The sequence below is a fragment of the Micrasema longulum genome, unplaced genomic scaffold, assembly GCF_059751315.1.
Source record: "Micrasema longulum isolate JH-2025_06_02 unplaced genomic scaffold, ASM5975131v1 h1tg000379l, whole genome shotgun sequence".
In the NCBI taxonomy this organism is placed as follows: Eukaryota; Metazoa; Arthropoda; class Insecta; order Trichoptera; family Brachycentridae; genus Micrasema; species Micrasema longulum.
The window spans coordinates 228,851-252,597 of record NW_028277580.1 but is presented as its reverse complement, the minus strand read 5'-3'; the positions used below and the strand labels follow the sequence as shown (position 1 = coordinate 252,597).

General features: G+C 29.9%; 2 protein-coding genes across 2 annotated transcripts in view; one reads left to right on the top strand and one right to left on the bottom strand.

Moving 5' to 3' along the window:
• Positions 1-9,028, top strand: part of LOC148282073 (lysozyme-like) — a 28,548-nt gene extending 19,520 nt beyond the window's left edge. Inside the window, exons 2-4 of the mRNA XM_088225667.1 lie at positions 2,766-2,854; positions 3,477-3,540; positions 5,933-9,028. Coding sequence (XP_088081793.1) covers positions 2,766-2,854; positions 3,477-3,540; positions 5,933-6,141 — 362 coding nt within the window. The 3' untranslated portion in view covers positions 6,142-9,028. The remainder of the gene's footprint in view (positions 1-2,765; positions 2,855-3,476; positions 3,541-5,932) is intronic.
• Positions 1-23,747, bottom strand: part of Lrt (Leucine-rich tendon-specific protein) — a 280,436-nt gene that overhangs the window by 109,042 nt on the left and 147,647 nt on the right. The window lies entirely within an intron of this gene.

The following is a 23,747-nucleotide window of genomic DNA, read 5'->3' as shown; positions in this document are numbered from 1 at the left end:
TCTAGGCATCTACAGAGCTTAAGACCTGTCATTTTCAGACTAATTTTCAGGCGTTGCCTAGTATGTAGGTGAAATAATTCAATCACATGAATCTCACTTGCATAAATAAGGGTTTTAGCTCTTTAACTTCACAAACATCAACAGATGAAATAACTGAAGAAATATAGATGTTCAAATATGGGCAGAATGGTGAATGTTACACAGTGTATAAAGTGGCCACTTAAACCAGCCGATGACAGGTCATAAACCATATAGATGCCTAGACTTTTTATTACCTTCTCGCAAATGTTCCTTGTCTCTGTTGTAATATGTCAATATAAATTTGCTCTCTAGGGAGTTGAATCCAGTTCTTGTCTACAAAAATTTAAGCAATTTAAAAAATTGTCGAATTATTTTTAATTTGTAACTCATATTTTAATCAATATTTTGAATTTGTCCAAATTTTTGTAGACAAGGACTGGATTCAACTCCCTGGGGAGCTGTTTATATTAACATATTACAACAGAAATGAAGAACATTTAAAAGAAGGTAATATAAAAGTCTAGGCATCTACAGGGCTTTTGACCTGTCAATTGCTAGTTTAAGTAAACAAGTAAAGGTTTTAGCTCTTTCACTTCACAAACATCAACAGATAAAAAAACTGAAGGAATATAGATGTTCAAATATGGGCAGAATGGTGAATGTTACACAGTGTATAAATTGGCCACTGAAACCAGCCATTGACAGGTCATAAGCCCTGTAGATGCCTAGACTTCTATATTACCTTCTTTTAAATGTTCTTCATGTCTGTTGTAATATGTTATTATATTTGAACACTTAAGATCTTAAGTCAAAGACCTTTTCTTAATATTTTCCTTATAAAGTCTAACCGTACCTTAAACACAATTACCCCCTCCCCTATCATTATCAAAACCCGCTAATCTGTTAAATGTTTCTTTGATATATTACGCCTGTTTAGTAATTAAATAACCCAGAAGATGGCAACGTGTTTTTGCCAAAACTAGTCGGTTCTGTAAATGAATGAAGCGGTTCATAAAACAAAGTTATTTTTATTATTATTCTGGATAATTCCTAAGCGCCATTTTCGTGAAAATCACCTCAAGGAACTGAACAATTAACACCCCAACACGTCTCACAGCTACATAGCACATAGGTGGTTGAGATTCAGTTCCCGTTTCCAATTACATAAAAATTTAGTAACATACAGAAGCTAGATTGCAACACGTCTTGCAGCTACAGAGCGGATGGACGATTAGAAATTACATTGACGAATAAATTGTCTGGCGTATTTTTAAATAAAATTATAGATAAAGTCAATGTTTCATATCCTGCAGCTAGAGTTAGAAATCTACCAACTCTAGACTCTATTATTTTAAAGTTGAAGTTTATGTTTGAACAGTGCTAGTTAAAAAGTTTATGTAATCTAGTTAGTCAATTCACACGATACCAAAGGTTATTTTTAATTTAATTTTAATTTTAATTCTAACATTTTAATATACAAAGATGTTAAAATAAAAATACCCAGCAATTATAGAAAAGGGACGCTATCCTCTCTGAACTGTTTTTCACTAATAAGAAAGATGTCGATATCCAAAGAGATACAGTTGAATAAAGTCATTGCTCTTCCTAATATTACCAAACGTCTTGCAGCTACAAAGCGCATAGACGGATGAAATTTTAGCAAAATTATTTTATTCATCTCTCAAAACTTCTTCTCTTCTTCAGCCTTCTGTTTTCCACTGTTGGATATGGGCCTCTTCCATATCCTTCCATTTTTTTCGGTCGGTTGCTACTTGCAGCCAATTATCTCCCTACAGCAGCTATGTCATCGAATCATCTTTTTTGAGGTCTTCCAACGCATCTCTTGTTCTCCCAAGGTCTCTATCTAACAAATTTAGGGATCCACCTTGTGGAGTCTTGTTTCACAACATGTCCTGCCCATCGGCACTTCAATCCTGCTACGCGATCCATGATATCCGTTAATCCACTATCAAAACTATTATATAATAACAATTATCTACAAAGTTAATGTTACAAACATCCAAAATATTTACTACAGTCCTCAAACTAATGTGACTAGTGATGGAAAGTACTGATCACTGATCATGTATCATGTATTGCAAACATGAATCATAGATTACAACATAGATTACAAACAATAGTGTTTCCGAAAATTGATAAAAAAAACAATCCTTCTAATAGTGTTTTTCTGACAATCATTCACTAAAAAATAAGACCTTTTATACTTTTTATCATGAACAACAAATTAATTATTTTTTTATTCGATCGATTTACATTGATCTATTTGTCCATCATTAACATTTTTTCAAAATGGCGTAACATTGTAGAACGTCGTAAAAAAATAGGTTTATTTTAGTTTTAAAGCTGATATAAATAATTATGTTGATTTATATGCCTCATTGGGATTTTTTGTTTACATGTTTTTTATTGCTTTGTAATTATCTATTATTTTTTTTATACTCTGTTTTACCTCCTATGCATATTGTAAAAAAAAACAAAAAAAAATCCATTAAAAAATAAATAATAAAAAAAACTTTGTTTTAAAAAAAAATATTAACACGCCAGATACGAATGATTTTTCGTGTGTCTATATAAATCACTTATTAGACGTTAATACAAAGTAATGTAGTCACTTTTGCTGACAATTGTCATTCTAATCAAGCTATATTTTAAAGACTATTGTTCCTTACCGTTTAAAATGTATATATGGTTAATCTTCAAAATCATTTTTTTTCGTTTTTTAGGGGTCTGCCTTATCGAAAAAGAAAGTGAGAAGAACACGTCAAAAGTCGCGAAAAAATCTAATGGAAGCAGTAGTTATGGACTATTTCAGGTAAATTGATGATTTTTTTAAATAATCTGTGATAAAACTCCATAGTCAATGATTTCAATCAAAATACTAACGAAATTTCTTTGTTAAGTTTTTGAAAGACCTCTTTCGTCTAAGTAGTCATTTTTAAAACTGGTAAACTGATTACAACATTTAACATGAATACAAGTATGTTTAAATGTTTGTATACAGGTTGGATTTCCTCCTTGGAAGTAATTTACGTGTAAATTTGTTACAACAGAAAGAGAAAACGTTTTTTTTAAAGGAATAACCCGCTAAGCCTCTATCATAGAGGCTTGTCAGCAGGTGGTAAAGACAGGATACGCAAGAAAGTTACTATTTGATATTGAGTATTCTTTTGTCTATCTTTTTGTTTTCGGGCGCCTAAAATATGGGTCGCAAACTACCTGGCGCCCGCGAACCACCGGTTGGACATCACTGATTTAGATTGTTAGACCGATAACCACTTTCAATTCTCTGGAAACATCGTTAGACTGAATAAAATCAAAGAAACTGGTAATAAGTCTTACATCCTATTCTGATAAAGTGGCATGTTTTATTTATTGAATAAAATTAACTAACAATATTTATAAACAAAATTTCTAATTAAACCCTTTTTTTATAGATAAACAGCAAAAAATGGTGCAAAGAGGGTAAAAAGGGAGGAGAATGTAATATGAGCTGTGAAAGTAAGTATTATTATTTATTGATATTTAAAGCATTAACTGTATGGTCAAACATTATACTGAATGATATTAATTATTTGTTTATAACCACTTACTGACTTTTCTATGTCGACCGGTTTCGAGACGTACCCGTCTCTTCGTCAGGACACCAATTAAAGCTTTAAAAAATAATGTTCCTTTGATCAATAATCAAACAAACTTCCAATGTGGTCCTTTATACGATGTTCTACTGTAATGGTCACCCTATTAAACCTATTAAGCTTACCCCCTCTCTCCATCCCCTCTACTTTTTTCATTAATTCTCAAACAACAGAATATTTTCATAATTTAATCAGTGCATGTTTGTCCTAATCAGTTTGTCCTAATCATGTGCTTATTAAAATAAATGTCAAGTTGGTTTTATATTTTCGTGCAACAACTATGGTGAAGGTGTATAGTGGGTTTTGCATGTTGGTTTGCATAATATTATTTATTCTTTTTAAATTTCCTTTTTCCCAAACAGATTTATATGTGTAAAATAGAGCCAGAAAGGGGCACGAGTGTTTTTGACTCGATGTATGACAAAAATTGTATGTTGGTTTAGAGACAGGCATTAGTATATTAATATTGGCGATTTAACATTCGAAATTCAAATGCGCTGTTCCTCGATTATAATAGACTGACTAATATGCCTTTTGTAATATGACCTCTTACGTAATGTGACCTTGAATCAACAATATTTTGAGCATGTCCAAATATTTGTAGACTATTTTTTTTACTTCACAAATTCGACAGATGGAAGAGTTGACGAAATGTGCAGGACATAAGCATAAGCCCTGTAAATGCCTGTACTTCAATACTCCCTTCTCAATATTTCGTTTTTGCTGTTACAACAAATTAAGTGACGTTTAATCTCAAAGAAATTAACATATTAAAGTTAATGAATAGAAAGGAGATAGCCGCTTCACTGCTAATGTGTACATATAAATATGTCCATATAATGTTCGGGAGCCGTATTCAGGAAGCGAATGAATGAGTGAATTCTGATTCGCATTCGTACGACTTCATCATCATTCCCTTTCCGCACCCAATGGTGCATAGGGCACTGCATTGGTACACCAATCGCAGCGTGTCTTGGTCATTTTTTGTTTCATGAAGGTAAGATGATTAGACTTACGGTTCAAGTTCCAGTCTTGGAACTATGAAAATTGGCGGCCTTCGTGGTGTAGTGGTCAAGATGCTTGACTCGCGCATGGAAGGTTCCGGGTTCGATTCCCGGTGAGAGCACAAAAATTTAATGTGAGTTTTCTCAAGTCTGGGTCGTAATTCATCACTGTTATTGGGCCTCCAGGCCTGTTGTGGTGCAAAAAAAATGAAAAAAATTATTTATATATTCAAGTGTAAAAACCCTTTTTTAAATTTGTTTTTCTATTTTTTAATTATTCATACAAATAAATAAGTATAACAAAAAAATAATAACAACGTATCCCAAACTCTAAGAGGCCAAGAGCTCTGAGTTGAGTTGGGATACAACATAATGGAAAGTGGTAGCGCGTATCAACTATGCTGGGAATGAACCCGAGACTTCTTTTTTTTTTCCCCGCTAACCTGCAAAAGCAGGTTTTTTGCAGGGATTTCTCTCTTTAAACATTTTGGTAACACAATATTATAATGTTTACATAAACATATAAAAAAAACTTAAATATACCAATAAAATAAAAGTTTAAAAAAATTAAATACAAGTAAATCAAGTCTTTTTTGATACCGAAATATATGAAAAATAATTAACAAACACTTTTTTTGACACTGTTTTAAATTGTATAGTTTTCCTTTTTTTTAAACACTAAACTTAGAATTTAAGGAAAAGATTGTTAAAACCAATTTAACTTTATTTTTATTTATATCACTATTCTTTATTTCGTCCGGGAGTCTATTTACTATGCAAGGGAGAATATACGCTTTGGTCCTCTCTCCATACGCATTTAGAGCTCTTTTTTCTATGAAATTTCCTTTCGCTTTTTGGCGCGTTTCAATTTTATGTAATGCATGGTAGGTAAACGCGCTGACCATTACACCACGAGGCCGAGGTACGATTTCTGGGCGTGTATGAAGGTGCGTGAGATCTTCGTCTGGTGTAGTTGTTTGAAACGTAGAAATTGATCTCCTTGAGTATATTTTTACTGTACATAAGTAATTCCAGAAATCAACTTATTCAAATGTTTCCTTAGAAAAATAAAACGACGAGATTCAAGGGTGTTGAATCCAGCATCTCTGCTCGAAATAATTATGGATACGAAAATGGATAATAGTTGTAAAATTCAATTATTTTTTATTTACTCTCGTATCACCTTACAATCTGCTAGGCATTCGCTAAGCGTTTTATTTGCCACAAAGTTAAATTTAGTTATATTTTCAGGTTTTCTGGACGATGACATTACCGATGATTCCGCCTGCGCCAAGAAGATATTCGAGCAAGAAGGATTCAAGTTTTGGCCAGGCTGGGTGAAGAGGTGCAAGGATAACAGGCTTCCCGACATCTCCAAATGTCCCGACTTAATGTCTCCCAGGACAACACCCGAAAGGGAGGTTCGTGTCAGGAAGTCATCCTTAGCAATGGCGGGATAAAAAAATCAAGCCTTAAAATGATCCAGTTGCTCGAAAAAAGTTGTATAAAGTGATTTTAAATTATTGTTGCATTTTCGAAAAACATAAAATATTTAATTGTTTTGTTTTATATACCTACATTTAATGATTACAGCAAAACACATTTGCTGTGTCTGTCTAACTAGGGTTAATTACCGTAAAAAGCTATTACAAAAACGATGCAATATACAAGGATTAAATGATCCAAAGTCCACAGATCCAATTATTTACGAAATAAAAGAGCTTGCTGAAAAAATACCGAACATGTAAAAAACGAAATTGCAATGACATGGATTAAGGCACACGCTGGTAACATGGAAAATTTGTCTATTTGTCCCTGATAATTATCTTCGACAAAGGCAACACAGGTTGTTCTATTTACCACGATGCAGAACCAACCTGACAATAGTTATGCCGGTAGGTAGAGCAATCGCGTTATTCAATCGTATCGCCTCGGATGTCGATATATTTCATGATGGTGCAATTACTCTTAAGAGGGCAATTTCTAAATTGTAATATGTATGTCAATTTTACATGACAATTTTTTTTTTCTCTTTTCTATTTAATAAATCTAATATGTATATTTTTTAATGCGTTGAGAATTAATTGAATAATCTATAATGTTCTCAATGTAACTAAAAATAAATATTAAAATGAAATGAAATAAAATGAGCGAGAGGATGAATTAGCGAAAAAAGCTTCCAAAATGAGAATTTTTCATTCCTACGACCAAATTTCCATGTCAAACATTAAAAAAATAGTGCAAAAAAAATTATACGATACTTGGAACAAAATATATTTATCAAGTGATACAGGCAAAATAACGATATTGTTTTAAAAAAAATTAAAAGATGCCAAGATTTTGGATGCTTTTAGGCGGACTTACGAGCTATCTCAAATTCTTTCAGGTCGTGGTGCTTTTCGACAATATCTTCATATATTTAAAAAAAGAGATAATGATCGCTGCCCTTCGATAGACTCAGCTCTCAGGACGCCATCCATATATTTCGACGATTGTCTTATGTTTGGCGTCGAGAGGTTAAACTGCATACAAATGTGAGCACAAAACAGTCACATTTTTGGAAACCCAGAGGAAGTAATAAAAAATTAAGCCACTGCCGAAAGATACGTTGACTTTCTTAAGGCCATAGTTACAAAAATGAGAAAAATTAATGAAGGAATGGACTCAGACCCGTGAAATGTGCAAAAGATGCATACCAGGAAAAACAGCTTTGTATGCATAAGCAAAGCAATAAATGACGGGAACAAGAGGAAAAAAAAATATATATTTAAATATAAGTATATGAAGTTTAAAAAAATTAAAACAATATTTGTACAAAAATATGGTTACTTCAAAAAACTAACAAAGAACTTTTAAAATTAATCAACAAAAAATAATCATTCAAACAAGAGCATGTGTTGTTTATCGATCAGCTTTCATCAACCTCTCAGACTCTGCGCGACTGAAGACAATTTTGTATATGATATAGTTCCGATATTCTCGAATTGTGTCTACGTTTACAATATTTTTTTCAAGTTTTAGTTCTTCGTTTACAATAGGGAAATATTACATACTACAAATACCGATAAAAATTTATGAAATAAATTTAAAAAACGAATTGTATTTTCAAAATCGAAAAAAAAGATATTGTGGAGAAATGTTTTCATTCAATTACTTTAAAAAAAAATTATAAAAAAATATGTCAGCAGAAAAAACGCGACACTTTGGCATTGATAATTGTGACTTCAAGATTCGTGAAGATGTTCTATAAAAATTTGAACGGTTTAGGAACAAAGCTCGAAATTATTAATTACGAAATTATTAATTACAAAAATTACAAATTTAAAAATATTTTTTATGGTAAGTGGCATTTTTTTTTTGCTCGGCAGTGTTTCATTGACTTTATACATTAGATTTTTATACGGTTAATGGTTAGAAAATATACCTATTACTACTTTTTTCGGTATTTTTATCTGAGAGTAGCTATCGAGACGAAAACATTTTTAGAGGATTCTGAATCATTGTTCCATACAAAACTGTATCATATATCCTTCTGGACACAGAAAAAATATTATGCAATGGTTCCTTTTTATATCACCGTATTTGTGGATTCCAATGAAGGGCGTTGCTTATCTGTAAAGATGTATTATTAGTTAAATCAGGAACTCTCTGGCACTGCGAGAACCCAATGAACACGACTGTTATGTAGGACTTTTTTTCAGACTTGATGGGTTTGAATTTTTATAAATGTATGAATCAGCGTGTCTTTTTAACAGGAAAAAAAAACGTGAAAAGGTTGAAAAAATGGCCACATACTAAGGTGCTCTGACGGTGATAGCATTTAAAGCAGATAATGTAAATTCTGAAAAAAAATTATCGTTCGGTAAAAAAAAAATTTTTTCGTAGAAAGAAAGGGGAATTAACCGTTCATTTAAGCTGAAAAAATGTTTTTTCAATGTGTGGATCTAAAAAGAAGCCAAAAGACCTCAAAAACGGATCCGGATAAGTGGGTGGTACTTTTAATGGGGTTTCGGTAGCTTGGCAAGCAAGGTGGAGGAAAAGAGGAAGAGAATCTGTTTCACTGCCTTATTTAGCCTCTGTAGTAGATCTAGATATAACCCGAAATATGCATCTAATGCACTAGAACCTACCCACAGAGGAACACTAAATCCAAACATACGAAATGCATGAAAATGTACGATAAAATTACCCGTGTTAGGGCATATGCAACAATCATTTGAATATTTAATTATTTAGTGCACCTGGCCATTTATTGAAGACAAACGAACAAGCAAAATCATTTTTTTTTAGTATTCCCAATGTTTATTTTTATTTCTTAACGAATACTGATTTTAAAAAAAAGAAAAAGAATTTTCGAAATATGCTACTGTCATTTTAATTGCTATTTATATAACGCCATTTTTGTGTTTGTATTATTATTTTTTTAATTCTAACGAGAATCCTCAGCGAATGGTTAGTTTCTGACATTTTTTTTGTCAGTTTAGAAAGTAGTCATTTTTTTTTCAAAAATTCGGTGTGATTTCTCACTGCATTACCTAAATATTTTTAAAAAATGTATTAAGTTTTACGATATTTATTTCAAATAATTTTAACATTATGAATATTTTTAATGCAATAAATAAAATTTAGAAAATATTGATTTTGTGAATTTAAAATCTCACATTCTGCATCTAAGTTGACTGTATCGGAAAGTTTCAATTTAAGAATGATGCTGATGATTTCATATAACGGGTTGGTTTTAAAATTATACGTTATTTCTAAATAATTTAAGAAAATATATTAATGCTAAGTTTTTATGAATCTCTGATTAATTGCTTTTATATAAATTATGACATTTTTAGCGATATATCTTATTTTATGAATTATTTTTAATTTGCCAGTAATAAATATTTGTTCTAATCAGCAAGTATTTTTATTTCAATTATGTTTCTATGTTTATGATATTTTTTAATTTTTTCCTAAAAACTTATGAGAAAATTCAACACAGAGCACATGCTGTGATAGAGGTTGGAAGAGCTCTCTCAGAAAACAGGCGATGTGGGATTATTTAAAATATTGTGAAGAAGTGATAAGTGTAAATATTTCTTCTATGCCTGATACTGAGCCAGTCTAGTTGCGTGCGATATTCGGTTATGTGGTCGAATTTGCGAAGATTAAAGATATATCGTATGCAAACATTCTGCAATGGTTCGAACTTATCAAGGAATTCAGTATAAGCATCTGGATAATATACATCTGCATAATCAAGGAGTAGATAAAGTAAGCTCTGGGCTAAACATTAATTGGCAAGAAATTCGGCAAAATTTTAAGTGAGTGCAAACTGCTATAAAGTTAACGACTAACTTCGTTAACCTGATCGTAACACCCCAAATACTTATTTATTTAATTTTGTTTATTCAGAAAAACAATAGCATTACAAAAAAAATATACAGAACATTATAAAAAAACATAAAATAAAGCCAAATCAGTTTTTCACATAAATACAATTATAAAAATCCAGTTCAGTTAGATATTAATTCATAGAAGTGCATGTGTGCGTGTTTTTTTTTGTGTGAGGATACGCGTGTAAAAAAGTGGAGTGTGGTTTTGGTAGGTATGTGAATATGGGTGTGAGGGTAGGTTTATGGACAGGGTGAGTGTGTGTTTGATATGAGTGAATAGAAACAACTTAAATTTATAATGTAAAAATATTTTTCTTTTATTAAGAAACATATTTTTTTTCATTTAATAGTTTTTTAATTTTGGTTTTAAAAGTGAGTTTACTGCAGTTAAATATGTCTATGTTATTGAAAAATACATTATAATTACGCGTCAAGCGAATCAGAGGAGAGTTTTGTGCATAGTTGGTGCGAACTGCAGGTACATGGAAAAGAGATAGATTCGTGTGACGGTTGCGGTAGCCAGGTACATTAAGGACCAACTCAAAAACCAGAACAGGACTATCAAGACTTCCATTAAGAATATCATGTAAAATCCCCATATCTAATACTATGATAATACCTAAGTTCTTGACTGAAGTCTTGAATGAAATTTCTGTGCCATTTATTTTAAAAATGGGAAGCGTGGGAATATCCACTTTTGAATACATTGTTTTATTAACTGCTTAAAACAATATATCGACAAAATCTAGTCTGATCTAGAGCAAACGGACGACGAAAGAAATGCTAAAATTATTTAAATGGCAAATACTAATAGAAATGGAAAACGAGGAAGCCAGATAAATACATGGCACGACCAAATCCAACAAACACTTGAAGATGGGCCTGACGAAAGTCAAAACAATCGGCGCGTGTGCATGAGAAGATATATGAATGCAGAGAGTAGGGCAGTGAATCCTGTGTACACAGGCATAGTAATATGGCATTTTATCCTCTTTGTCCACCCCTATAGAGAAATGGAGTAATGGTTTGTTTTTTGTGTTTGAAAATCATGATAACAATTCCGTGTTTTCAATTATTACCAAATCTTTCAATCCACTCATCGGATAGCTAAAATATATATTCTTTCAATAATTTAAACGGAAAAACAAATAAAAAATAAACACTTAATAACTTTATTCAGTTAATTCTATGAATCGTAGAGGAAAACCATTTTGAAATAATTAAGGGTAATGTAATTATTAAGCAAAAGGGAAAACAATCCATTTAAACATTAATAGAAATTAAAAAACGATACAAAAGTATCTAAGTATATTTTGAAAGTATGCAAATATAAGACATGGTAATAGTAAGAAATAAAGGAAATTATCAATGCAATCTTTTTATTATTAATATTATAATTATAATTTCAATAATTACTATAATTTCTTTAATTACATTAGTTTTTATTGTTTCGAGTAATGATAGTAGGAGAAGACCCGTGCAAAGGCAGGTTATACATATGTTTATTTATTTATACATATACATACATATATTAATACATTCATCCACACCTAAACATGGATACATAAACATATACCCGTATACACATACACATGCAATTAATGTTTTTTGAGATAAAATACCAAGCATACACTAGCGCCATCTAGCAAAAACATCATGAAATAAATAGTCATTTACGGGCGATCTAAGCCACAGAGTAATAACATTATTACTTTGAGGATCTAACTTATTGTGGTAATTTCAATTTTATTTATTCATTTAAAATTATATTTGTTTACAAATTCATGAGCTGATTATGGCTTGTTAACCTTTACCTGTGTTAAGCCATAATAATTAACTGGAAGAAAAATGCATAGCATTTTTTTTTACTTGTGATACAATAAAATAACAATCCTGAAATGTATTAAAATAAAAAAAGAACAGTTTACATTTTATTGAAAATCGTAAAAGACCAACCATATTTTTTTTTAAATTTTATTTTATTTATATATATTTTTTTATGACTATACGTTAGCTGTCGTGCGATTTTCTAATGTAAAAAACGAGGAAGGGTAATTTTTACTATAATATTTCACAGTTACTGAATAGGGTCCAAAGCGTATGACTGATTAACTGGGTATCGTTCTCATTCTCAAAGCACTCTCTTAATACCTATCCACAATCCCTCTTTCTTCTCTAACTCATTTAGTGTCCATGCTGCTCGACTGTGGAATCATCTCCCATCCACCATCAAAGATGTTACTACAGTATTTCTGTTTAAATCACGTCTGAAAAAACATCTCCTTACTTTTCCTTAATCTCTCCTCCTTGCCACTTTTTTTATTTTTCCCGTGTAGTAATGGTATTGTTTTAAGGTAATTTATACACAAATACATTTATTTCTATTTTTCAATATCTTTAGTTTTTTTTATGTTTATTTTCTATTGAATATGTTTTTAACTTGAATTATAAAAATAAACTTTTATTTTATTGGTTGGTTGGAAGAAATTGCCCGCCAATGTACAATTTATATCATATACAAATAGTTAAATAAATAAAAAAATATCGAATGAACAAAATGGTGACACAATGTGATATAAATTTAAGAATTATTTTGGAAAAAAACCGATACACAAGTATAAATTTGATTTTAAATGAATGAAAGAAACTTACATAATATATAAGCAAATAATATTTTGCAATATGATGATACTTGTGTCAAATATTATTTATTTAAAAAAAAAATCATTTCCAAAAAAAAAATAATCAAAGTCAACATCAACATGAACATGATCACAATAGCAGAAAAAAGGTCAAATTCAGACTACAATTTAGAAAAAAGGCAAAGTCATAAAATTTCATTTTATATTTTATTTAACTTTTTGTGCAAAACGTTTTTTGTGCATTGGCGGGTTTATTGTCAAATGGCAATTTCTTCCATCCAACCAATAAAACAAAAGTTTTATTTATGTCATTCAAGTTACAAAACATATTCAATAGAAAATAAAGATAAAAAAGCAAAGATATTTAGATATACAAATAAACGTATTTGTTTATAAATTATTTATAAGTCTCGAAACTGGTAGACATAGAAAAGTCGGTAAATGGTTATATAGAAATATTTAATAACATTTAGTAAAATATATGCCCATTGTTATTATTAGAGCGCACATTAGAATATGGTTATGTGCGCCCAATTTAAGATTTAAAATACATAATATATTTAGATTTTCTAATAAAAAACTTTTTTCTTCCTACAAAAACCTGTCTTTTTAATGATATGCAAACAACTTTAAAAAGGTTTATCAAAGATGTTAGTACTGTGTAGCACCAAAATTTTATCAGCTAACCATATGGCATTACATATATTCCTCTCGCCGCAGTTCACCCCTTTCCCTTTGTTCAAACCACGCCAACCCCCCTTAGTAAACAAGCAGAGGGGCGGTCAAAACAAAATCTACTTTATCGACATCTCGTAAGAGTCTTTCTCGTATGTCCACTGTGTGCCATGCCATAAACTAAGTTAAACTAAGCAGCTTGCAAATTTTTGAGTTTACAGTTAGTTGAAAGCTTAACGACGTTTTAAATTTATCGCCATCGTCATTATTTTCATATCCCCACCCATTGGTGCATAGGGCACTAAATAAATACTCAAATTACACAGTATTTTGATCATTTTGTTACTTTGAATGTTAGGTGATCGGTATTATGCTTCAAGTAACTATGAAACGTTTATACACGTACATTAGGGTGGGCCGATATTTTTTTTTTCTGAATTTAGAAATAAAAGGGGTCTAAAAAGATGCCTTTTGGATTACTCAGAATGCAAAAAATATTAAAAAAAATATTCAATACTTCTTTTGGCCCTCAACCAGAGCTAGAAGTTTTCGAAAAAGTCGATTTTTTGCTCTAAGCTGGCTGTCATTTCGAATTTGAGTAAGTAAATCAGTCCAATTAAATTTTATAATGTTCATTAAATCTTATTAAATAAGCATCTAAGGGTTTTAGTTGCACTTTGTTTCGTGATAAATTGGTAGCATTTTTTTAATGGGCCATTATTTCCTTCAATTTTAGTCAGGCGCTTGACGGAATCAGTTCCGCGAAGTGTAAACTTTCGGTAGTTTTAAAGCGTGTTCGAATTTGTAATGTAATTAAGGTATTTATTTACTAACAAAAAATAATTTTATCAATATAGATAATTAATAAAATGTTCAGACAGTGATAAACTTCAAACCTCGGTTGAGGGCCAAAAGTAGTATGAAATATTTTTTTAAATAATTTTTACGTTCAATGTGATTTAAAATGCAACTTTTTAGATCCCTTTCACTTTGATGTCTAAAAAACTACAAAACCTCATACATCATCGGCTCACTCTAACGTACATACTTTAATCCACAAATTTGGAATATCCATTGACCGGTTTCATCGCTTTCGCGATATCTTCGAGACTGGTATCTTTATTAAAAAATTCAATGTATTTATAAAAAAAACACAGTTAAGGATAGATAATTCAAAATTAGATGAGAGTAAATTAAATTTAATTACTTTTGTCTTAAGGATCATGAACAAAGTTTTTCAGGTTAACTAATGAGTTGATATAATTATATTTCTAATAAGTTAAAGTATTGTATTTATAATAAAATTGATGCTACTTACAATTACTTAATAAACTGCTAACACACGTGTATTTCCCATTGCTATACCCATTGTCATAATTTTACTTATGACTTTTTACCCTTTGTTTTTCAGAAATGATTATTGAAAGAAATCAAACTTACGAAGGATGGTACAATTAAAAATAAAAGAATACAATACTTAAACCCGTTAGAAATATCATTTTATCAACTCATTAGTTAATCTGAAACACTTTGTTAATGATCATTAAGACATAAATATTTTTTATTTTATTTACTTTCATATAATTTCGAATTCTCTATCCTTACCTCTGTTTTGTATAAATACATTAAATTTCTTAATAAAGATACCAGTCTCGAAGATGTCGCGAAAACGATGAAACTGGTCACTGGATATTCCAAATTTGTGGATTAAAGTATCACTCGTCTTTTATTTCTATAATAAATAACCATTATCTTCACTCACAAACTTAAATGTTTTATGAAACGTTTTCGTTGGGAATCCTTTAGAATCAATATTTTACGTTTTTTTTCGTCCTGACGAAATGACGGGCAAAAAGTGAGATTGGCATGCTACTGTATTTATTCTTCCACCGAAAAAACAAGTACCTACGCCTCGAAATCAGTAAAAATGGAAAAGTCGGTAAGCGGCAATTTAACAATATTATCTAAATGTGGAAATTAATAATAAAATGTCGTGAGGACAGCTTGACCCGCTGTATTGTCAAAACACAAAGTAGACAGAAACCACTTGAAATCATATTTCTAGCAAACACTCCGCAATATCTTGAGTAGAATATTATCTACTATCTTCTACACTTCCTACACATACCCACAAATATACAGTATACGGCACTCCAAGGGTAGAAATTTACTCACTCCCGTGAACGGTGCTCATAGCCTTGTATTATTCTCTTTGAGAAACGCAATCATGACCAAATAAAGGCCATTATAATTTAATTGAAAATGAGGAGTAAAATAATTATTTTATTGACATTTATTTATATTTAAAATGTTGGGTAATGCATAAATAGGTGCGAAGGTTTTCACGGTCACTGTTAACAATACGTTTTTTTTGGGTGATACTATGTACGTTTCGGCTACCATTGCGGGAGCCGTCTTAATACAGTTTACCCTGAAAATAGCTCCTGCAATGATAGCCGAAACGTCGGAACAAATCCATCATACATGGTATCACCCAAAAAAGAAACAAAGATTTTGTGTGTATTGAAAAATCGCATAATGGGCTATATAAAACGCTATTCAATAAAAAGGATATTATTTTTCAAAGCTTTCTTGTATAAAATATTTCTGAATCAATAATTTTATTATTTGCATGTAAGATTTTAATAAGTTGTTGTGTAATTAGTATCCTGACGAAGAGACAGGTACGTTTAGAAACCGGTAGACATAGGAAAGTCGGAATTTGGTTATTTACAAATATTTAATAAAATGTTTGACAACAAAGTTAATGCGTTAAATATTAATAATATAATGTCGAGTAAACAATAGCAAATGGTTTGTTACCAAAAGAAAATAATAATAAACTAGATAATTTATGCATAATAAAATTAATGATAATTAATGTGACGAAATAAAAAAAAAATATTTAAAATAAAAAAATGTCTGGACCAATATCTAGTTATCAATAATATTAACATATTTTAGATAATTAAACGAAAAAATATTTTAATTTACACTATACTATGAAGAGAGGAGAGGAGAGGTGATGGGAAGGAAAGAAGAAGGAGAAAGGAACAACTCCAATATTGAGATAGTGACCTTTCAATCTTGATTTAACTGTAAAAAAAGAAGGGGCGGGGCGCCTCTAACATTGGCGGGTAGATTATTCCTCAATCGAGAGGCTTCAACTGTAAAAAAGGAGGCAAGCAAATTAGAGCGGTGAAAAGGTTTTTTTTTATTTTTTTTTATTTTTTTTTATTTATTTACAATTTAAAAAAACCCGTTAGGGTTACATTAGAAGTTTTATATTGTCTAGTCATTTTATGTCTCGTCTAGTCTAGTTAGTTCAGTCATCATGTGCTTTTTCAGATTGATTTTAAATTTGTCTCCAGTAAAAGTTTTCAAGTAGTAAGGTAGGTCGTTGTAGTGTTTAAGTCCATTATGTAGTATTTTTGACTGTTCTGTGTTTGTCTTTGCTTTTTCAATATGATAGCGTTGTTGTTTTCTGGTGTTATATTTGTGTATATCAGCATTTTTGACTAATATTATGTCATCGTCTTGGATGTTTCCCATTGTTATTTTGTGCACAATTTTTAAGGTCTCAATTTTAGTCAAGTAGTTTATGTCAAACTGGTGTGTTTTTTTTAACAGTTCAGTCGTAGAGGTCAGATAGGGTATTAACAGGGTTCTCTCGTTACTATAGCAAAGAGATAGTCCATGTTGTGATGGAGGCTGGAGAAGCTCTCTCAGATAAACAAGCGAAGTGGGATTATTAAAAATATTGTAAAGAAGTGATAGTATGTGAATGTTTCTTCTTTGCCTGATACTGAGCCAGTGGTATTTAAATGTCAATATTTCAATGTCACACGTGATTTTTTTCTCTTTAGATATTTTAATATTAGTTAGTTTGATCATCAGGCACAATTATTGTTATTTTTGTTTATTTACAAGTAAAATAATATAATTAACAAATTATTATCAAAATATTCATTTCTTCAGTTCGTAAACTAAAATGTAGTATTTTTTTATTTTTTTAAATTTATTTATTTTTTGTACATAATGTTATTTGTACATTGGCGGGCTTATTGCGAAACCGCAATTTCTTCCGACCAACCAATAAAATAAAAGTTTTATTTTTATAATTCAAGTAACAAAACATATTCAATGGAAAAAAATAAATAAAAAGCTTAATATATATAAAAATAGAAATAAACGTATTTGTTTATAAATTACCTTAAATCAAAACGATTACTCAATTGGAAAAGGGAAAAAGAGGAAAAAGGAAAGGAGGAGAGATTAAGGAAGAGAAAGGAGATGTTTCTTCAGACGTTACTACAGATTTAAACAAAGATAATGTAGTAACATATTTGATGGTGGATGGAAGATGATTCCACAGTCGAGCCGCATGGACACTATATGAGTTAGAGAAGAAAGAGGAATTGTGGATGGGTATTAAGAGAGTGCCTTGAGAATTAGAACGAAGAGGTAAACCGTGAACTGAGAAGCGTTGTATGTTCCTTAAAATATTTTTTGATGGTTCTATATTATATTTAAACTTCTTTATCATAAAATCAAGGTATTGTGCTAAGTTAATCTGGTTGAAAGTTTTTATTCCACTCTGTTCCTTTATTGTTTTCTTCCATACATTCTTTCCTTACTTTTTAAATAATAAGAAATGAAAAAAATATTTGGACATAATCCTAATTTCGTTCAAAACTTTCCTAAAAATGAACTGTTCTTGAAAACCAGCAAATATATTTATCATGTCTTTCGCTCAATAAAATAATTTCGTAATCTTTTTATATCCAAACCTTGTAACAAATATCATAAAATTTCAAAATGTTGTAAATAATTTACCAGTCCTGAAAATACATTCTTAGACGAAAGCGCTCGTTGATCAAAATTAAATTAAAGTAAAACTAAACCAAGAAGTTTTATTTAGGATTAAATCTAATTATTTAAGGCTGTAGTCTGGTTAAACGCACGCAAAATGAGGAAATCATATGACTTTACCATTTTAAAACGAATGTTTTTTTTTATTGCGCAATAATAAAAAAATATATCTGACTTGCACCTAAGAATTAAAGTTTCATGAAAATGTACGAAAAAAATAACGAAAACACACTACTTTGAACGACGTCACTGGTTCATATGAATCAACTGATAAAATGAGAGCTATGAAGAATATCGAAGGATAAACGAACCAATCGGACGATCTGACAGAGAAAAACCTATGATGTCACAGGCGGAGTTATTTCAGAAACCATACTTTTAATTCCCTTTCAACACCAAATGGTTTATAGGGCACTGCATTGGTACACCAATCGCAGTGTATCTCAATAATTTTTGTTACATTAAGGTAAGATGATCAGTCTTAATACACCATTTTAAATAAATATTTCATGTCAACCATGTCGGGAATCAAACCCGCGACCTCTTGCATGGTAGGCAAACACGCTGACCATTACACCGCGACGTAGGAATACAGAACTTTTAAAAATATCGGCTTAGTTTAATAGTCTATTAACAAATAAAAAATACAAAAAACACTGAACTTGCTCATTATAATTATAATTATGTTAATGTATTATTTTCTATTTATTTTAATGATACTTTTATTTTGCTTATTTGATTATGCCTGCAAATAAATTTGTATAATTTATATTTTAATACTTACATCTGATTTTTTTTATGTTACCTTCTTTGGAATTTTACAATTTATTATTTATATTCTATTTTTTTGGATTGTTATTCTATTGCATCATATGTTATTAAAATTTAATTAATTTTAGTATGTATTTTTTATTGTTAATTATTACGGCTTAACACGGGCTCATCCTAAAAAGCCATAATAACTTCATGAGTACGTGTAAACAAGTGTTATTTTGAATGAATAAATAAATACAATTTATTTTAACTATAAACATAACACGCACTCACAAAATAAATACATAAATATAACAATGTTGTCTCATCGTTTATCCCTATTGGAATAATAAAATAATAGTATTGTTTGTTTATTTGATTACAAAGTATGCATAGATCCGAGTTTGTTTATCTCCATTTTTAACAATTTTAAAATCTATAATATTAATACTCTAGAATTCAATGATTGCGTCTGTCACTATACTCGCGCACAGGAATTTGAGCCTTATTATAGTAGTATTCAACGCTATATCTAGGTCATTCAACACATCAACAGTCAGAGATAGCCGACTGTTATTTTTATTAATTTTTTATTGTTTTTTTATTTATATAACAAATATACAATATTAGTACTAAATACAACTTTCATGTTAATTAAATACATATAAATTAAATTTCTCTTTTGAAATTTTGTATTACTACTAAAATCGCTTTAATAAAATTTTATCGACTTCTCTTGGTTTAAAATCTTCTCCTTATATTGCTTTTTCAAATTTTAAAGATTACTTGCCATACTTGTTATTCCTTCTTTATTTTTTCTTTTTTCTCTGCTGCCATTGGCATGTTTTTATACTTTTAAACTACTTTTAATTACTTATATTATATATGTTAATAAAATCAATATATTGCTGCTCTTACTATAATGTGTCATTAATTTTGAAGATGTTTTTTAAATTCACCTAAATTTAAATTTATCGTCTTATATTTCACTTCAAGATTCTTCTCGTCGTTTCTTTGAATCCCTTAAAATAAATATGTGTTTATGTTTTTCCTTTTTTAAAAAAAATGTTATTACTGTTTTATTTTATTTTTACATCTGAGCATGTTTTTCATTCTTTATTTCCATTCTTAATTCTTAATTACTCTTACAAATTTTCTTCATTTTTAATATTATTTCCATTTGTAAATACTCACTACAAACTACAAACCTTAAAATATATTTTTTTCACTTAAATTTTAATTTTTAAACAACTTTCATTTATGTTTTCTTTTTCCTTCTCTTTTTTATACTTTCATAATTAACCTTACATTTAATTGCTTTTTAATGTAGAAACTTCACTGGTCCATTAGAATTAAGTCCAATTGTGTAAAATATTAAACTTTGTAACTGTACTGTAAGTTTCCTGAATAAAAGAAAAAAAATAAAAAATAAAAAATAAAAATACATATATTTACACTAACGTTTCCCATTACCTAAAATAAAAAAACGACTGTATACATAATGGTTTTTGTGACGTCTTACAATGGATTGTTTATTTTATTTTTAATTTTTAATATTTTTAGAATAACATGTTAATTACAAAAAAAAATTACTATGTTTTTAATCAGTGCTACAAAAAAAAATATAATTGTAACTTTTCGCTTCTGCCTAAATATGTTGTTTTCTTGGCTGCATTTTTTATTTTCTTTGTTCATTGCATTAAAGAAAAATATTCCTCTGTATGAGTATAAGTATAATAATGTTGTGCGGTAGTTGTTTGTAATTGAGAAATTATGATATTACTCATTCCTCGGTATCCAATTTCAATTTCTTACCTATCGAACTATAAGCTAAAGTTTTGTGTAATTTCGGAAGCAATATTTTGAGTGACAGATTCTTTTTTATTACATTTTAAATGCTTTGAATAGCAAAAAATATATTGAGAGGCCCAAAGGGGCGATATTTTACGGTGCCCAAAATCCTTATCAACCGAGGTCTGAAAAGCCAAGTAACTGAGGTCCATATAGCTGATATAATAAGGCCTGTAGGGCCAAATTCTCTAGCATGTAACAGTCGGCGATCTGTGACTGTTGCCTGCTAGAACTATATAATTATTTTTATATTGACCCAAAACTCGCATGACTTTTGCGTAGAAACACCTCTCCTCCATCACACTAAGTGTGTTTTGGAAGAGCGTATTAAGCTCTCAAGGACAAACCTTTTCTCAAAACAGGGGTCCAGGAATAGATTTTCCTAAGGGGGGTAGATTGATTTGGAAACTCCTTGATTATTTTTTAAATAATTTTTCGAGTTGGTGGTTTTATATCAATACGGTGGTTACTTTTATTTGTTCTTTTTACGTTAATGTGCTATGTGTTATTTTTCAATAACGTTATTGTTTTTTTTTTTATTATTTATTGTTTGCAGAGAAATCTGTTTAGGTTCATATTATAAAAAAAAAAGTTGTATAAGATTTCAGGAATGTTTTCAAATGTCTCTTACTTCAGTCTTGAATCTCTGTACGTCTTAAAAGTCACAAAAAGTTTGTGAATACGATATAATTGAATTTGAAATGAATAAACATAATTTATTTGTCAAATAATTTTAAAATCATACTTAAGTTTGTTGCAATAGAGAGGAAAAACATGTTTGAGAAGGGAATATGGGAGTCTAGGCATTTACCGGACTTATGACCTGTCATTGGCTGGTTTAAGTGGCCACTTTACACACTTTGTAACATTCACCATTCTGCCTATGTTTTAAACATTGTTGAAGTAACTACCAGGTAAAATAAGAAGTTTACAAAATTAGAAAAGTGTTTTCAGGCGTTGCCTTGTAGATAAATTGGTTTAGCCGGATGTTCTCGCCCACATGATAAAAGTTTTAGCTCTTTTACTTTACAAAAGTCAACAGATGGAAGAGTTGAAGATATGTGGATGTCAAAACATAGGAAGAATGGTGAATGTTACACAGTGTGTAAAGTGTCAATTTAAATAAGCCAATGACTGGTCATAAGCCCTGTAAATGTCGTAACTCCCATATTCCTTTCTCAATAATGTTTTCCCTCTCTGTTGCAACAAAATTAAATTTGAACAACTCCCTAGGGAATCCAGCCAGTCTGCAGGCATTTGAACATACTTAATCCAATATTAAAAATAATACATTTATATTATTGGAGCACACGTTAGAGTTTTTTTTTAGTTTATGCGTTTTTTAAACATTAAACATTGAAAAAAAACATAAACCTCCTTTTAAAATTTTAAATGGGACAAATATTTAATATTTTAGATTGCTTTATTTGATCCTGCGCCCTATTGTGGCAAAGATTGCAATATCCTTCATTAGTAATTTGTCCATATGCTTTAGCGAGAGTGCAAGTGACTTACTGATGGTTTAACTTAAGCTGGCGCGTTCTGAAAACTCACACTAACGCATTTAAAATCTATAGGATGTTGATTTTAAACACTGTTGTTTTAAATTTTAACCAAATGTGCTATCTTTTTTCAATTCGGTGTTGGATTAGAGAAAGGTGTACATGAAAAAAAATACAACGGATTAAGAAATTGTAATATTAATTTACTTAAATACTTTGTTTCATTATTTTATATTTTAAAAATATTTTTTTTAAATGTTGCATTTTACTCATTATAGTCTTTCCAAGAACAAGTGGCGATTTAAATTTGGAAAAAAATATTTTTTTTAGTCAATTACTCCATAACTAAAATGCGAAGTTATGTAGATTGTTTTATGTATATAAATAACAAGATTTATTGTTTATTAATAAGTGTGTTTACATTTTTTTCCCAATATAATTTGTACTGTGCATTTTAATTACACTCTATTAATTATTATTATGATGAACACAAAATTTTTAATAAAAAACAATACTCGTAAATATACGACTTTTTCTTAAGTAATTTTTTTTTTCGCTCTAATCCAAAAAAGATTTTCAACGTTTAGATTTTAAAAATCAGTATTCTGTCCATTAAAAATGTTTTTGTGTAAGTTTTACGAAAACGCCATCACTACATAATCGACGTATTCGTGATTTGATTTAATGAAATACCTACATATTTATAAACCAGTGATTTTAATCCATAACTTAATACTAGTTCTTATTATTATATTTTTACTAAAATAATAGCAGCGAAATTCAGACAAACGCAGAAGCATCCTGCGTATATTGTATTACCAGATTATTTTCATTATGCGTATGTCGTGCGATGTCATACCATGGGCTTATTCACGGATACTACACAATGCGTATGTGTAAGTATAGTGCACGCGCCAGCTCATAAAAATCCACCAGTACGTTCGAGTGGATACTATTGTGCAGCGGCCATACGCTCGATAAATAGACCAATCAAGTAACACTAACATTAGTTGAGAATGCATCCTGTAATTTATCTTCTGATTGAGTAATCTTTACAGCGGATTGAGGTCGGTCAATGTCCTGACTCCTGGCTACAGAAAAATTTATTCATTTTATGATTTGAGCAGAATGGTAAATATTACACAGTATGAAAAGTGGTCACTTAAACCAGCCAATGACAAGTCATAAGCTTTGTAGTATATGTATTTTTTAAATTAATAAAAAACTTAATATTATTTTTTTATTTAAATTAAATGGGAATCACGCTAAAATAAAAAGTATATGAGGGTAAAAGAAGTAAACTAGAAATCTCTATTGTTCCTGAGAGATTTGCGAAAAACTTTGAAAATATAATCTAATAAATTTAATTAATTATGCTTTACTAACTCAA